Consider the following 15632-nt stretch of genomic DNA (forward strand, 5'->3'; position numbering starts at 1 on the left):
CTTTGGTCTCAATTCAACCACCATCCCCCGCCCCCCGCCCCATGCTCAAGGACCTCAGGTTGAGGCACAGAAACAAGACCATTAGGTTTCCCATGAAATGGAACATAACAAAGGTCAGAATCTTTTTGTTTTTGTGTTTTTTTTTTTTTTTCTCCAAAATAAGCCCAGACCATTAAACAAGTGAACTCCAACAAATAAGTCTTCTCCAACAGCGAGAAAAACTATACAGTTACTCAAAGCTGATTCTGCCAGTGGGGCTGGGGACAGAAGTAGGTAGGAAGGGTGAAATCATGGAAGGAGGCCTGGGGGCCAGGGGGTGGAGGGGAGCAGAAGGTCAGGGTCCTGCCCATCAGAGTGGGGCCGCCTGCGTCCTACACACTCTGCTGTCAGGTGGGGAGGGGGCAGCTCTTGCCTCCCTTTGTGTGTGGGAGGGTGTCCCTCACCACCTCCCAGTGCCAGGCAGGGTCAGCTCACCCTGACGGGGAGTGAACAAGACAGAACCAGCCAGGGAGAGGTTAGGGTCCCATGAGAGGGACACCCTGCTGATTCCAAAACGAGGTGGCCCATCCATCCCACTTCCTGTGGCTAGTGGGAAGGGGGCTGGAGAAGCCCTGGGAGCTTGAGGGGAATGAGCAAAGGCACAGAAACATGGAGGGGCCGGGGTGGGGACTTGCATAGGTTGATGAGTGTGCAAGAGGTACATAAATAAACCTGACACCCCACCCAGCCCGGCACTGGGAGAGGAGGTGGGAACCTGGATGCAGGTCCCCAGGGCCACTCTACCCCCTGGCTTCTTCCCCCTCCCTGGGCTCAGAGCCGAGGGAGGTGCACAGACCAGGAGGGTAGAGGCAAGAAGGTCTGGGGAATGGGCTGATAGTGCACAGGGAGGGTGGTGGTTTTCAACTTTTTTTTCTTTTTTTGGTTTTTTGTTTTTTTCCCAACATTTTGTATCTTTAATAACATACACAATGGTTACCAGCCATATTCATAACAAAAGTTATTCATAAAATGTATCTAAAAATAACATTTTTTTTCCTTTTCGGTGTGAAAAGCTTGAGAACGTCCCAGTGAGAGGGTTAAGTTTAGGGGGAAGAGGAGGTTGGAATAGGGGGACCCTGGCTTCCCCACAGTATGAACCCCCAAATCCCCTCCCTCCACCTGAGCCCCAGCACAAGCCCTCATCAGGAACAGGGACCAGAGGGTCTATGTGACTCCGGGGCTGGGATGCACCTCTGGATTATGATATAGTGTTGCACTTACATGAGGTCATGACATAATGGGGAATGGGAAAGGCTGAAAGAAAAGTGGGGTGCGGCGGGGAAAATAAACAAAAACCAAACAATCCCCTTTCCCGTATTCCTAACCCCCAAGTCTTTACCAACCAGACCTGGGAGTAAAGAAGGGTGTGTACTGTTGGGGGAAAGGGACGTTAAGGCAACAGACTTCCTGACCTCACCGCTGCCCTGGCTGCCCACCGTCAACCTCTGCATCAGAGAAGCCAGGGCTGGGGGAAAAAGGGAAGGGTGAGGGGGGCTGGAGGAGTGGGCTCTGCCCTCTCCACTCAAAGTTCAGACTCCCCCACCACTATCTTGGCTCAAAGAGAGGCCTGGGGATTCTAAAAATGACAGGGAATGATCAGAGAGAAAAACCGTTAAGAACTATATAAATATGTATCTTAAATAGGCCTAAGAAATTAATTGTAGAGAACCTCTGATAAACAGGGCAAGAGAGGTGAGAGAGGAATGTGGTTCCTGTCCTTAGGGAATGATGGGAATGGGGAAGGGCAGACAGTGGAGAGGGGAGGAAGAGCACTTGCTCTCCTCACTCCTTTTCTCCCCAGCATCTCTCCAGTAACATCATGGGGAGGGGGTTGTCAACCCTGCTCATTGGTCCCTCAATATCAAAGGTTTCTGAGCAGGCTCCACAAGGTAGCGGTCAGTTTGTCTGGGAGTCTGCTCCCTTGGGGAGGGACAGGTGATCAGCAGTATGAAAGAGGCAGGGTTGGGACAGGCCCAGGTGGGGGATGTGGGAGGGAAGATGGGGCAGGCACTCTGACCAGTCCCTGCCCCTTTGATCCTGGCAGCCCCCTCTGTCCCCTGGCCTCAGCAGAGATCCCTCAAAGGGCCTGGGAGTGAGCAAGGCATGTGCCAATGTTAAACAAAAGTTAAAAGGGTGAGAGAGTAGAAAAATATTAGAATGTATAGCTGAGCCAGCCCACCCTCTTGCTGCCGCAGAGAAGCCCGTTGGGGGTTGGCCCCCGCCCGCCGCCCGGGGAGCCTATGGGTGCGCTGGGCTGTGGGTCCCGTCAGATGGTGGAGGTTTTGTCTGTCCCATCTGTGACAAGAAAGGGAGGAAGGGAGGAAGATCAGGAGCTGGCAGGAGGCCCAAGGAAAGGCACTCAAGTAGCCTGTGATCCCAGGCAGGCCCTCCCTGGAGTCTGGCCTCCCCTTGGGACCCTTAGGATGACTCTGAGTTGCTCAGTTTCAGAGATGGAGACGCTGGGTAGGTGGGAGCTGGGTCAGGGAAAGAGGAAATGCTCACCACCCAAGGCGTGTTCTGTCATGCTCAGACACAGAGACTCCAGGGTGGGATTGATCTCCAGGTCAGGCCCAGGGACCGGGCAGTCTGGGAGGGAGAGAGGAGAACGGAGACGGTGAGAACTGACTGGGTAGATATGAGAGCCAGGGCGACAAGAGACAGAAACAAGCTCCCAAAGCATGCATTCATATGGATGAAGGACATGACTGGGAGGAGGGAGGAAAGGGTGACAGGCCTGGGGTTGTCAAAGAGTAGGCAGGAGACAGAACAGTAAGGACAAAGACTTGGCAATGCAAAAAGCTGGACTTGTAGACAGAGGAAGTGACTGAAGCTGAGGGAGCTTTCCTGGAGGCCACACACAGGCTGTGACTATTTTGGACATAGATGACACCATGCCTTGGTCAGTCTGGGCACCACCTGCCTTAGACACTGGGCAGACCCATGCTCCCTGACTGGTGACTTGTTCTCTGTATCTGGTGCAAAGGCTAAATTAAAACTCTTCCCTGTTCCCACTCGGACTTGCTCCTTTGGATCGGTGGGTGGGGCAAAAGACTTGCTCCTTTGGAAAGGAGCAGGTGGGAAAAAATAGGACAGCAGCCATGGAGCTTGTCCTCAAACTGCTTCCCCAAAAGGTCTTCATATTATAGCATGTGGGCAGTAGCCAGGTCCCCCGGCAGACCTGACCCCCACGCTACACTACTTAAAATCTTTTCTCAGCTCTTTGCTGCCACTGGGAGGAAGGCTGAGCTTCTGACCTGAATTCAGAGAGCTGGCTCCCATCTCCAGCCTCACCTTTCATCCCCAGCCATCGAAACCCTGAGCTCAGGTCCTAGCAGACTTGTCACACAGGCTGATACTGATGTACAAAAAGATGGGAATAATATTAGAGCTCTAATATTATTTCTACTAGAGTAGAACCTAATATGCAGATGGGAGAATTAAATTTCAAGTGCAGGAAAGCTTTCTGACAGAGCCTTGCACACAGCATACTAGGAAAAGTTCTTATTTTTTGCTCCTATAGTTTATCCAACCATTCACTTAACATCATTTACAGATGGCTTCTATGTGCCAAGCCCTGTGCTAGAGTGAAACTATGGGGGTTCCCTGGCTCCACAGGTGGCAGTTTGTAGCATCTCATAAATTAATAATCCCCCTGTCATCCCAGCAGCTTGGGAGGCTGAGAAGGAGGATTGCAAGTTCAAAGCCAGCCTCAGCAAAAGTGAGGCACTAAGCAATTCATTGAGACCCTGTCTCTAAATAAAATACAAAATAGGGCTGAGGATGTGGTTCAGTAGCCTCTGCCTAACTTCAATCCCTGGTACCTGCAACCCCACCCAAAAAGAATCCTGATTAGTTGGATGTGGTGGTGAATGCTTGTGATTAAAAAAAAAAAAAAAAAAAATTCCTATTGATGCCACAGTTAGGTCACCTATAAATCTAAGATCTCTTCAGGGCATCATCTGTCTGCAGATGACCCACCAGTGCTCAGCAGTGGGCCAGCCAAGGTGGAAGAGCCAACTCCACCATGTTCAACAAGGAAGGGACTGTGACTGAGTATTCCTGATCTGTCTCTTGTCCACTTGACCCTCCTCCTGACCTTGCATCTCCAGGCTGGTCTCTGAACACAGGTAAAAGCCCTTCTACTCCAAATTCCCTTTATAGGTAGAACTTCATCTAAGAGGAGGGGCCTACTGGCTCTTTTGTGGTCACTGGTCTCTGAAAGAATGCAAGGGGCTGATTGGCTGATACAGGACTCCCTTCCACAGCAACCTCACACTTTAACCTCTCATCCCTCAACCTCTTCCAAAAAATGAGTGTTTAATGATCCTATGAAGAGACAATAACCGTAAGATCATTGCACAAGATATGGAGGTAGAGTGTTGGTAAGTGGTAAGAAAAAACGGTAGAGGTAGAGAAAGAGAGAAAGCAGGACTTCAGAGATAAAACTAAAACAGAGGGGGAAAAAAAAAAACCTCTCACAACAGTGGAGGAGATGGGTACCAAGAGATGGGAAGTATGGAGAGAAATGCTCACGTAGTCGGGAAGGAATAAGGAATGTAAGATCCAGAGAAGAGAAAGCCCAGGCGAGTTGGTTGGCAAGGTATAGTCCCAAAGGTAGGGTACCTCACCTGGAGGGAACATGAGAATGGCCTGGGGTGACGAGTGGACTGGGAGCGAGTGGGTTCGCTGCACGGAGCTGCGGCTCTGACTGGGCATGCTGTTGCTGCCTCCAGGATTGGCAAACCACAGGTTCTGCATAGGACATGGGAGGATAACAGAGAGGGTGAGTGAGGAAAAGGCCCAGGAATGAGCTGACAAAGAAGGACCCTCCCCTTTAGGGGGGCCCAGGTGCACAGTCAGACACATCCCAGATACCACCACTCCCATCCCAGTAGTACCAGGGCTTCCACTTCCTGCAGGCTCACCTGTCGGCCCTGGCCCCCGAGGCTGGGGCTGGTGAGGGCATGTCGAGGGGAGACACCCCCAATACCCGAGGGGCTCAGGAGACCCATCCTGCCAGGTGGGAGGGCCCGGGGAGGCATTGGGAACTGCCGCTGGGTCCGTCGGGCCACCCCCATCCCCACAGAGCCAGCTATGGGGAGTGAGTTGGAGCCGAATGCCCAGCTGTGAGAGAAAAGGCAAGCTGTTAGCTTAGGTGGATGGGGCCCATTGGTCCACCCCTCCTTCAACTTCCTCCACAGCCCCAATGGGTCGGATACAACATGACTTGCTCTGAGCAAGGATTCCCTGACAACATCTCTGCATCACACATTTCTATCTCCTCCTGACACAAGGGTACTCCAAGAATAGAGACTGGGAGTATGAAAAAGTTTCCTCACTGTTCACTCAGAACAATTATCTAACCTTCATTGCAAGAGAGAGATTTCTGCTATTTGGTACAAGAATGGACTTCAGGGCTAGAGCTGTAGCTCAGTGGTGAAGTGCTTGCCTGTCACATGTGGGGCATTGGGTTTGATCCTCAGCACCACGGACTTTAGAGCCCACTGCAGACAGGTGAAGAGGAAAACGTAGAGGGAAGGGGCCTGCTCTCTAGACACATACTATTTTTTTCCAGTTCAGTATCTTAATTTTTTTGGTGATGCTACAGATTGAATTCAGGGACCTCTGCATGCAAGGCAAGTGCTCTACCATTGAGCTATGCCCCCAGCCTTTGTATCCTATTCTGGTAACAACACCCTTGTATTCTTTCCTTTTCTTTCTTTCTTTTTCTTTTTTTTTTTCTTTTTTTTTGGTACTAGAAATTAAACCCAGGGGTGCTGTAGCACTGAACTACATCCCCATCTCTCCACCCCCAACTTTTAAAAAATGTTGAGACAATGTTTTAAGTTATTTAGGGACTTGCTGCTTTGCTGAGACTGGCCTTTACTTGTAATCCTCCTGCCTCAGCCTCTCAAGTCACTGGGATTATAGGAATGTGCTACAGCATCTGGCTCATTCTGATTTTCTTCTAAGAAAGTCCTTCACTGGGTGATTTGAATAAATACAACCAGGATCCCAGCCCAGACACATTTACCCCTCTAGGCACCTATCTGCCAATCACAAGGGTCTAGGGAGAGCACCCGCCTACCCCTTCTGCTGCCGGTAGTTCTGCATGTCCAGTGCGGCTTTGCGCGGGAATGTCCGGAGGAGCTTCAGCACTTGCTGTTTCCAGGACAACAGTCGCTTCTTCTGTGTCTCTGTGAAAGCCTAAAATTGGGGGAGGGAGGGTTGCTTCTTTGATACCTGCCCTCCATCCACTGCTTAGGTGTTCATGCTTGCCTGCTCTGTGCCAGGAGATGCTAGACAGAGGTGGCTGTGCTCACAGGGCTCACAGCTTAGCTGAGGGAAACACACATGCAGTGATAACTGTGCAGTCACCCGTCCCAGTGAGGGCGTAGAGCAGGAGGCATCAGAAACCCAACTCCGCAGGAGCAGTCGGTTGAGGGTGTCTTTGGGTCCCCATACAAATGTCAAAACAGAACTGAGGGGTTAGCAGTAGGGAAGGGACTGCTTCTGATAAGACTCTTAAGAAAGAAGGCTCTGCAGCCAACACTGGTAAGCTGAGGGCGTGGGAAGGGGTGGATGCTAGAATGTTGGAATGCTGTCCTGAGAGAGGAAGCAGCTTTTCTCTTCCTGGGAGCCCTATAGAGGGCATTACCTCATGAGTCAGGCACTTTTCGATGAGCTGGAGGTAACTGGTGATGTTCTCCTCGTCTGGTCGGGACACCAGCAGCTGGGTACACACTGCAGGACATAGGAAAAAACAGGAGGTTAGCTTTCAGCCTCCCCAGTCCCAGCCAGCTGGTGCAGGAAGAGGAACAGGAGACGTGGGCTGGATAAGTCTCCACTCAGATTACCTGGGTTATTGTGAAAAATATATAATTAAGCACCTATCACAGTGCCTGGCACAAGACAGTTAGGAAGTTAATAATATCTCATTTTAAAACTTCTATGTGTCTAATTGGCAATGCTGGGGATTGAACTCAGGGCCTCACACATGCTAAACAAACACTCTACCACTATGTTACATCCCCAGTCCTTTCTATACTTTGAGACAAGGTCTTGCTAAATTGCCAAGACTGGCCTTGAACTTTTGATCCTCCTGCCTTAGCCTCTGAAATAGCTGGGATTATAGGTGTGTGCCACAACACTCATTTTTAATTTTTACACAGCAATAATCTTGTTAATATGAGCATTTTTAGCCTGAGAAACTAAAGGCCCCAAAAGATTGAGTCACTTGTCCCAAGACCACAGAGCTCTAAAGATCTGGATCCAAGTAGGAAGTCTGTTATGCCATGCTATCTCAGGAAAGGTTAAATCTACCATGAGATGCATTGTCCCCATCCCCTAGATGTTTGTTCACCCTTTACTGCAGGCAGTCTCCTCTGACATGTTGTCCTGCTATCAGCTCAAGCTTGCCCAAGAGCAGGGACCTTGCTACCCTTGACTGTGGGAAGCTGATACTTTCCACAGTATTACACCCCCCAGAGAGCTTTAAAAAGCTCTGTTCCCAGCACTTAACTTGAATTTGACTCCTAATGGTTGATTGAGTTCACCTGGCTTTCTGCCTCAGGAGTTTTGGCTTGCTGTTGTTTTTGGTACCAGGGACTGAACCTAGAGGTGCCTAACCACTGAGCCACATCTCCAGCCCATTTTTTGAGACAGGGTCTTGCTAAGTTGCTTAGGGCCTCACTAAATTGCTGAGGTTGGCTTTGAACTTGCAACCTTCCTACCTCAGCCTCCCAAGCCACTGGGCATGCGCACAATGCCTGGCTTGCCTCAGGATTTCGAGCTAGGCCTTAGCTGGTCTTACCTTTGCCCATCACCCGTGTAAACTGGCTGGGGATGTCTCCGTCAGCAACGGGAGCCGGCGCTGGCTCGCTGCCATCAGTGGAAGCTGGAGCTGGTGGAGGGGGATACTTCTCTGCAGCTGGAGGGTCCTTGGCCTCAGTGCCCTTGTCCGTGCCAGGGTGGGCTAGGGGAGGCTCAGCACCTGGCAGCAGCGGCTCCCCCCGGCCCCCATCCTTGGCAGTAGGGGTGGTAGTGGTAGCAGCCACAGTAGCCTGAAGGACACTGTAGGCCTTGATGGGGGTGATGATGATCTGCTGCAGCTCCTGTAGAGCATTCCGCAGATTCCCACCTTCTAGCACATCCTGCATGGGAAGGACACAGTTGGGGTCACATATAGACCTCACGGTGAGACAAAAAGAATGTTTACACAAGTGGGGCCAGATGGCTTGGAAAAGAAAGGGTGGCACTCTGGATTCGTAGAGAGGGCAGGTAAGTGCGAGGGCAGGTAAGGGCACTGCCAACACACATGCAGACAGGTACATACTTGTATGCACATGTTCCCTCTTCCCCTTGGCGTGGAGGCCCACAGCATTCAGGAGAAGGGAGTCTAAAGCTGGGGTCTCAGGGATCCAGCCAGGAGGAACCAGAGATTCAGACCAAGACACAGGGTGGCGGGGACAGAGGGCAAGGAGCAGGGAAAGGGAGAAAAGGAAGGCAAACAGGCTGATGCAGGAGAGTGAGTGGGTAAGAATCAAATGGAAAGAGAACACACACAGACACTCTCCTTCACCAGACAGACAGATCAGTCAGAAACGGAAAAACAAAAGGAAAAAGAAGGGGCAGCATTAGAAGAGACATTCTGGAATCACAAACCAGGGCCAACAGGGAGGGAAGCCTCTTAACTAGCAAAGGAGCCCTTTGATGCCAACTTGCATATGGACCCTAGAATCTGGCTCCGCAAGGTTGAGGCCACTGGAAGTGAGATCTAAGGAGAGGGGAGGCCCAGAGGAGAGATGGCTGGGCAGCTGGCAGCAAGGCGGACCCAAAGCCTTTGGTCTCCTGGTCCCATTAGGTAGCCACTGGACTTGGAGATTAGGATATCAGGTTCTCACCTTCTCTAGGGACTTGAGGACACTCTGCCTCTCACGCAGCTTCTGGATACTCAGGGCTATCTTGTGGCGGGCACCTTTGGTGACATTCTACAATAAGGACAGAGAGAGAGACAAGAAGCTGGAAATGGGAGAGTGAAGTAATTGGCAGTGTCCCAAAAGGACCAAAGAGACAGGAGGCTTAGGTTGTAGGGGTAGTGCCAAATGGTACTGCCCCTGATACCTCCATGAAGTTCCCTTGGCTTCACCTGTGACTCTAGGTGCTGCTCAGTCAGTGTCATCATCTCCTCATAGCTCATCTGTGAGAAGAGGGCTGCATATTTGTGCAAACGGAGGCTCTTGAGCCACGAGGGCACATCTGTGGGAAAGGAGGGAGAGAGGTAGGTCAGGAATTTGGTGACCAGACAGGGGGAGGCTTTAGGGAGGGACCGGGCAGAAACTATAGGCAGTCTTAAGAGCTCCAGAAAACTAGGAGCGGGTGGGATCATAAGCTATTTCTTCATCTACTCAGCAGGGACCTTTCAGGTGCCTCCCCTGGGTAGGACACCTGACCCTTTAAGATATCAGGATGACCTCAATGACTTCTCTAAACATCTTCCTGGAACCTCTATCAGTTGCCTGTCCTGGTTGCCTTGTTAGATAAAACTGTCAAGGGTAGGGGCTCCTTCCCCATCACACCAGGGCCTACGAGGGTGGGGGTGGGGGGTCTCAGCTCTGTCTTGAACACAAAGTGTAGGGACTATCTACTTCTCACAGACCTGTCCTCTCTTCAGGGAAGGCAGGTGACAGGCAGAGCAGTTTTCTGTCCTCTAAGCTCAGTGGAAGCCCTAGAGCGGGGCCTGGTTCGCCCTCCTTGTTGTACCTTTCATACCACTGCCGTCCTCCTGGAAAGTGTTCCGGCTGGAGCCCTGCTCCTCCGTCTGCTCACTGCCAGAGGAGGCCACGCTGCTCTGGGGCGAGAGGGGTGCGTGGTCGGGCGTGGTGAAAGCAGCCCGAGCACCGAGCTCCTCTGGACTTGGCCACTCACCAGGGGCCTGAGGGCTCGTAGGGATGAGTGACATGGAGCGCTTCAGTGGGCTAGGGTGGATTTGGCAGGGGAGACCTGGCCAGAGAGGGAGAAGCAAGAGGTCAGGCTTGGGTATCTGACTACAAGAGACCATGCCCTCAATGCTGTGATGGTACTCAGAGCCACAATCCTCCAAGGGGAAGGGACTGTGGGGTCCAAGAGATACCCACCTACCAGATACTGAGCATTCCTTCACCCGAGGCCCAACTCCCTGGCAAATGGTCAGCCACTTCTCTTGACTATCCCCACTCCCTGCTAGGCTAATCCAGCCGCAGCATATGTGGCTGGAAATTACTGCCACAGCCTCCTCACTGTTTTTTCCTTTTTTTGGTATTGGGGATTGAACCCAGGGGCATTTCACCACTGAGCTACATCCCCAGCCTTTTTTAGTTTTTTGAGACAAGGTTTTATTAAGTTGCTGGGATTACAGGCGTGTGCCACCCAACCTGTCTTTCCTTCATTCTTGCCGCTCACAGTCCCCTTTCCCTCCAAGTAGACACACTAATCCTTGAAAAAGTACAAATTCTGATCAAGATGGTTCCCTGCTTAACTTCATGTGGGTCCTTCATGGTGAAAACAAAATTCAAGCTCTTCCACATACCTAGATGGTACATAAGCCCCTGCTCACCTCTGACCTCTCATCTCCCACACTCAGCCCTTGGTTCAAGTCTTTGTAGCTTTCACCTCTCCTGGATCCCCAATTGCCCCTGGAATACTTAAAGTCTGTTGTAAGGGATTCTCGTGTGTGTGTGTGTGTGTGTGTGTGTACACACACTTGCGCACACGCATGCGTGTGGTGTTGGGAACGCCAGGCCTCACACACACATGCTAGCCAAGCACTCTACAGAGTCACATTCTTAGCCCTGAGCTTGCTCTTTCTTCTTGTGCTTTTAATCTCAGCTGTTGGCTCCCTCAAGTCTCATCTCAAATGTCACCTCCTTTGGCCTACACTGAACATTCAATCTTAAATCACCGCCTCCCCAACCCTTAATCCCAATTACTGTCTTATCTTCTTGCAGCACCTATCACTACCTGAAATGATCTTATCTAATTATTTGTTTACTTGCTTATTACGGAATCCCTTGGCTGGAATAGAAGACTTGTGATAGCAGGGACTTGTTCCTCTCTTAAACAGCATTCTATCCTTAGCAATTATAGTGGGGGCGTAGCCCAGAAGAGTTGCTTCATTAGTACTTAGAGATGGATAAAGTATGTGCTCTGTATCATGTCACTGGGCCTCACATCTCTGTTTTTTCTCTGCATTGAGCCCAAACTGGCCACCCATGAGGTCTGGTGGCTGAAGGTAAACCCAGGGGCCTCTTCCATAGGACATTTCACACTCTCTTGTCCATCCTATTTCTGAGGTAAACAGGGTAGTCCAACATTTTTTTGTTTTGTTACTGGGCACTGAAGTCACGGTGCTCTACTACTGAGCTATATCCAGAGCCTTTTTCATTTTGAGACAGGGTCTCAGTAAGTTCCCAGTCTAGCCTTGAACTTGTGATCCTCCTGCCTAAGCCTCCCAAGTTGCTGGGATTACAAGCCTGCATCATGGCACCCAGCTACCACTTGACTTTTTTTATACTAGGGATTGAACCCAGGGGTGCTTAACCACTGAGCCACATTCCCAGCACTTTTAAACTATTTTATTTAGAGAGAGGGTCTTACTAAATTGGGGCCTAAGGTGTTGAGGCTGATTTGAACTTGCAATCCTCCTGCTTCCGCCTCCTGAGATGCTGGGATTACAGGTTTGTACCACCACACCAGTGATTTTTAACTATTCCCAAAACAGGAGGGGATCCCACAGGCTCTCCTACATATCTAGGTTCCTTTTCCCACTGCCCAGCCACTGCTGTCCCACCTTCTCCACCAGCTGCTTTTGTCTCCACACTTCATACAAGCAGCCTTTCTGTAGCTGCCTGGTGATGATGTTTGCCGCTCTCCTCACTAGTCAGCCCCAGGCAATGGACTGGGGGCTTGTGGATGACAGGGACCAGCCCAATCATTTCTGCAAGCCCAGGATTAGGCACAGGGCATGACACACAGAAGTGTTTCAACAGTTTCATAAAGGATAAAAGGATGTTAAGGGGACCAAGATGCCCTTGACACAGGGAATTCTGAAGCCCCTCCCAAGTTAGCTGAGAGCAAAATAAAAGTAAACAAAGCTAAAAAGCCTGGGTAGGTAAGGACATCAAGGCCCAGGAAGCTCATGCCCTTTGCTCCAGTTCCCACAGGGAGTTGAGAGGCAGAGACACGGAGCCTGGGCCTTGCTTTCAATGGAAAGGCTGGGGTTCTTGCCAGTGTTCCACTGACACCCAGTCCAGGAAGGAGGGCCAACCTGGTTGGTGCAGGACCCAAAGCACCTTCTGTCACTATCTGTGACAATACTGATGCTCACAGCCAGGAAGTCACCTGAGGGAGTGGGCAGTTCACGGGCTAACCCATAAGGCCAACTCAACCTGTCCCTAACAAAGACCTCTGGGATCTTCTACTTAGGGTTTCCTCCAAGTCTCCGGACTCTTTTGGCCTTAGTTTCTGCTCCACTTGGGACTTCTAAAGAAAAATGGCACACTTTGGGCCTGGGGGGTTGGAGAATCTCAATAGAGGCCTTTGTGGCTGTCTTGGTGTCTCTAGCCTCCTCCTTCCTCTCTTCTCAGCCAAGAAGGGGGCAGGCGAGGATGAGAGGGCAGGAAATTATTCTGATTGGCATGACATGTAGTTCCTGAGGAACCCTGCTTGGCCCTGCATCGGGGTGGAGGCTGGCCACAGCATGAGAATTATAAAAACAGGAATGCTGGCCAGAGATCCGGGGCCTCATACTCTCCAAGAAACCCTGGTTTGTCTTTGGCAGTGCCCCAAACCCACCCTGCCTGCCCTCCCGAGCCAATCCTTGCTTCCTACTCAAAAATATTTTAATGGTTTCCTGTTTCCTGCAACTGCCTGAAATCCAAAAGCTTGGTCTTGTCCCCCTGCAAGACTAAGACCTAAGTTCAAATCTTGGCTCTGCCACTTTTGAACTGTGTGCTCTTCAGCAGATCACTTCATTCATCCCTTTGCCTCCATTTCCACACAAAGTCCTTAGCACAATGATAGGCACATGGTAAACATAAGTATCTACTACTGCTATTACTCATGTAAATTCATCACAGCCATACTTGCCATATGCTGTCCCCTCTGTCACTCCTGTGCCTTTGATTCACGCTGTGCCCTCTTGTGTGGAATGCCCAATTCTTTTCTCTTTTGGTTCAAGCCCCTATTCCAACACTAGTCTTTAAAGTTGCTGGGGAGGTGGGGATGGAGATGTAGCTCAGTGGCTGAGCATTTGCCTAACATGCGCAAGGTCCTAGGTTTGACCCTCAGTACCGCCAAAGGGAAAAACAGAACCAAAAACCTGCACAGATGTGGAGAGGTTACCTGCATGGGTGACCCTTCCCTATGAGGTCTGAGCATATATCTCCAAGAGGGTCACTTCTAGGTGAAGGAAACATAAGAAAGTAATTCAGAGTATAAGCTCTGGAGCCAGATTGCCTACATTTAATTTCTAGGTATACCATCTTGGGCAAGTGACTTCACTGACTCAGCCAAGTTTCTGAGTTTACAGATCTAGAGTTCTTAGAACAGCTCCAAGTAGTTGTGTATGTTTGTGTGTGTGTACATATATATTATATATATATATATATATGTGTGTGTGTGTGTGTGTGTGTATAAACTGTATATAAAACTGTATTTATTTTTTGCAGTGGGGGGATTGAACCCAGAGGTGCTTTACTACCAGTCCTTTTTATTTTAAGACAAAGTCTTGCAAAGTTGCTTAGAGCCTTGCTAAGTTGCTGAGGCTGGCTTGCAATTTACCATTTTTCTGCCTCAGCCTCACAAGTCTCTGGGATTACAGGTATACATTACTGTGCCTGGCAGCGACCAACATTTTTAAACCAGAATTATCGTTATTAATATATTCTCCCAATAGGGATCCAGGAACTACGGTGCTCCAAGACTGAAAAAGGAGATCCAAGGCATCTCAGGTTGCCAGAATTCCCTGGAAATGCCCTCCTATCTTTCTATCTTCCCAGGTTGTTATGTGTTCCTAGGCAGGCTGACCAAGACATCGACATTAACTGTGGGGAAAATAGCCTGGGCAGGGGGGTAACTGATGTGCACACGGTACCAGAGAACTGGACGTTCCTGGGATTACAGGCTTCGTCCCCCCTCTACTGATACTTGTGACATTCCACAGCAGCTCTAACCAGTGCCTGCTGAAAGGGATTGGCCACCCTGAGGTTGAGTCATGGCCCCTTGCCTCAACTAGGATCATGCCATGTCACCATGACTTGGAAAAGCCACCCTACCCTCTCTTACCCTGTTCATTTCAACTAACATTTCAAAAAGGCACTGCCTCGCCACCTCCCCCTGCTCACCCAGCCTCCAGGGCGCTTATTAAGAGAGCCTTTCAAGCCCACTTAGTTGGCAGGACAGCACAGTGGTCAGAGGCCGGCTCTGGCATCAGAATGGTTGGGTGTGAACCTTGGCCAGTTCCGCCACTTGTTCTATGTGCGACCTTGAATATGTGACTTTGCTTTTTTGAGTTCCAGTGTCCTCATCTGTTGAATGGGACTAATGATATGACTGTCATGAGGATTAAATGAGATCATATCTGAAACAGTGCTTATTCAAAGAATGCCCAGGAAATAAAATTGACCAAATTATATTATGTGCATGTACCAGTATGTCACAATGAATCCCACTACTGTGTATAATTATGCACACACACGCAAAAAAGAGGACCTAGCACAGTCACCTAGTAATACCTAGTATTACTAATGCCTTGTAGCAGGAATGTGTCTCTTTTCGTGTGGTACTGGGGTGAACCCGGGGTGCTCTCCCTCTTCACCACCTTTTTATTTTATTTTTTGCAGTCCTAGGGGCACTATATTTATTTTTTGCAGTCCTAGAAGCACTATACCATTGAGTCCCATCTGCAGCCCTTTTTATTTTTTGAGACATGGTCTCATTAAGTTGCTGAGGCTGGCCTCAAATTTGTGATTTTGCCTCAGCCTCCCAAGTCACTGTGATTACAGGCACATGCCATCATTCCTGGCTCCTATCTCCCACATTTTAAACTTTGAGATAGGGTCTTTCTAAGTTGCTGAAACGGCCTTGAGATTGCAATCCTCCTACCTTGGTGTCCCAAATAGCTGAGATTATAGGCATGTGCCACCACAAGTGGGAGTTATATCTTACATTAACAAACACACAGGGGCTGGGGATGTGGCTCAAGCGGTAGTGCGCTCGCCTGGCATGCGTGCGGCCCTGGGTTCGATCCTCAGCACCACATACAAACAAAGATGTTATGTCCGCCGAAAACTAAAAAATAAATATTAAAAAAAATAAAAGATAAAACAAACAAACAAACAAACAAACCACAAAAGATATCTAAGAAGAAAGACTGTAAGCTAAAGGTAGCTCACTGCAGCCACTGAGCTAGAAGGGACCTCAGATGATGGTGTCTACTCCTCTAATAGGGGGTCACAAATTCAAGGTGGCAGAGGCCAGGTACCAGAAATGCTCAAAAGATAGTTTGGGTCAGTCAGAGGTAGGCTGCAGCACATGTGCAGAGTTTAAAGCAGGTG

General features: G+C 49.8%; 1 protein-coding gene across 2 annotated transcripts in view; it reads right to left on the bottom strand.

The window, feature by feature from the left end:
• Positions 1–86: 86 nt before the first annotated feature.
• Samd4b (sterile alpha motif domain containing 4B) overlaps positions 87–15632 on the bottom strand; it is a 41214-nt gene continuing 25668 nt past the window's right edge. Inside the window, exons 4-13 of one of the 2 annotated variants that reach the window (XM_076838787.2) lie at positions 9802–10041; positions 9188–9297; positions 8943–9029; positions 7853–8192; positions 6698–6783; positions 6128–6246; positions 4965–5163; positions 4668–4791; positions 2542–2625; positions 87–2334 (exon numbers count right to left, since the gene is read on the bottom strand). In XM_076838787.2, coding sequence (XP_076694902.1) covers positions 2306–2334; positions 2542–2625; positions 4668–4791; positions 4965–5163; positions 6128–6246; positions 6698–6783; positions 7853–8192; positions 8943–9029; positions 9188–9297; positions 9802–10041 — 1418 coding nt within the window. In that variant the 3' untranslated portion in view covers positions 87–2305. The remainder of the gene's footprint in view (positions 2335–2541; positions 2626–4667; positions 4792–4964; positions 5164–6127; positions 6247–6697; positions 6784–7852; positions 8193–8942; positions 9030–9187; positions 9298–9801; positions 10042–15632) is intronic. The other variant, XM_076838788.2, reaches the window with a different exon arrangement.

This window comes from Callospermophilus lateralis, chromosome 18 (assembly GCF_048772815.1).
Source record: "Callospermophilus lateralis isolate mCalLat2 chromosome 18, mCalLat2.hap1, whole genome shotgun sequence".
Lineage (NCBI taxonomy): Eukaryota > Metazoa > Chordata > Mammalia > Rodentia > Sciuridae > Callospermophilus > Callospermophilus lateralis.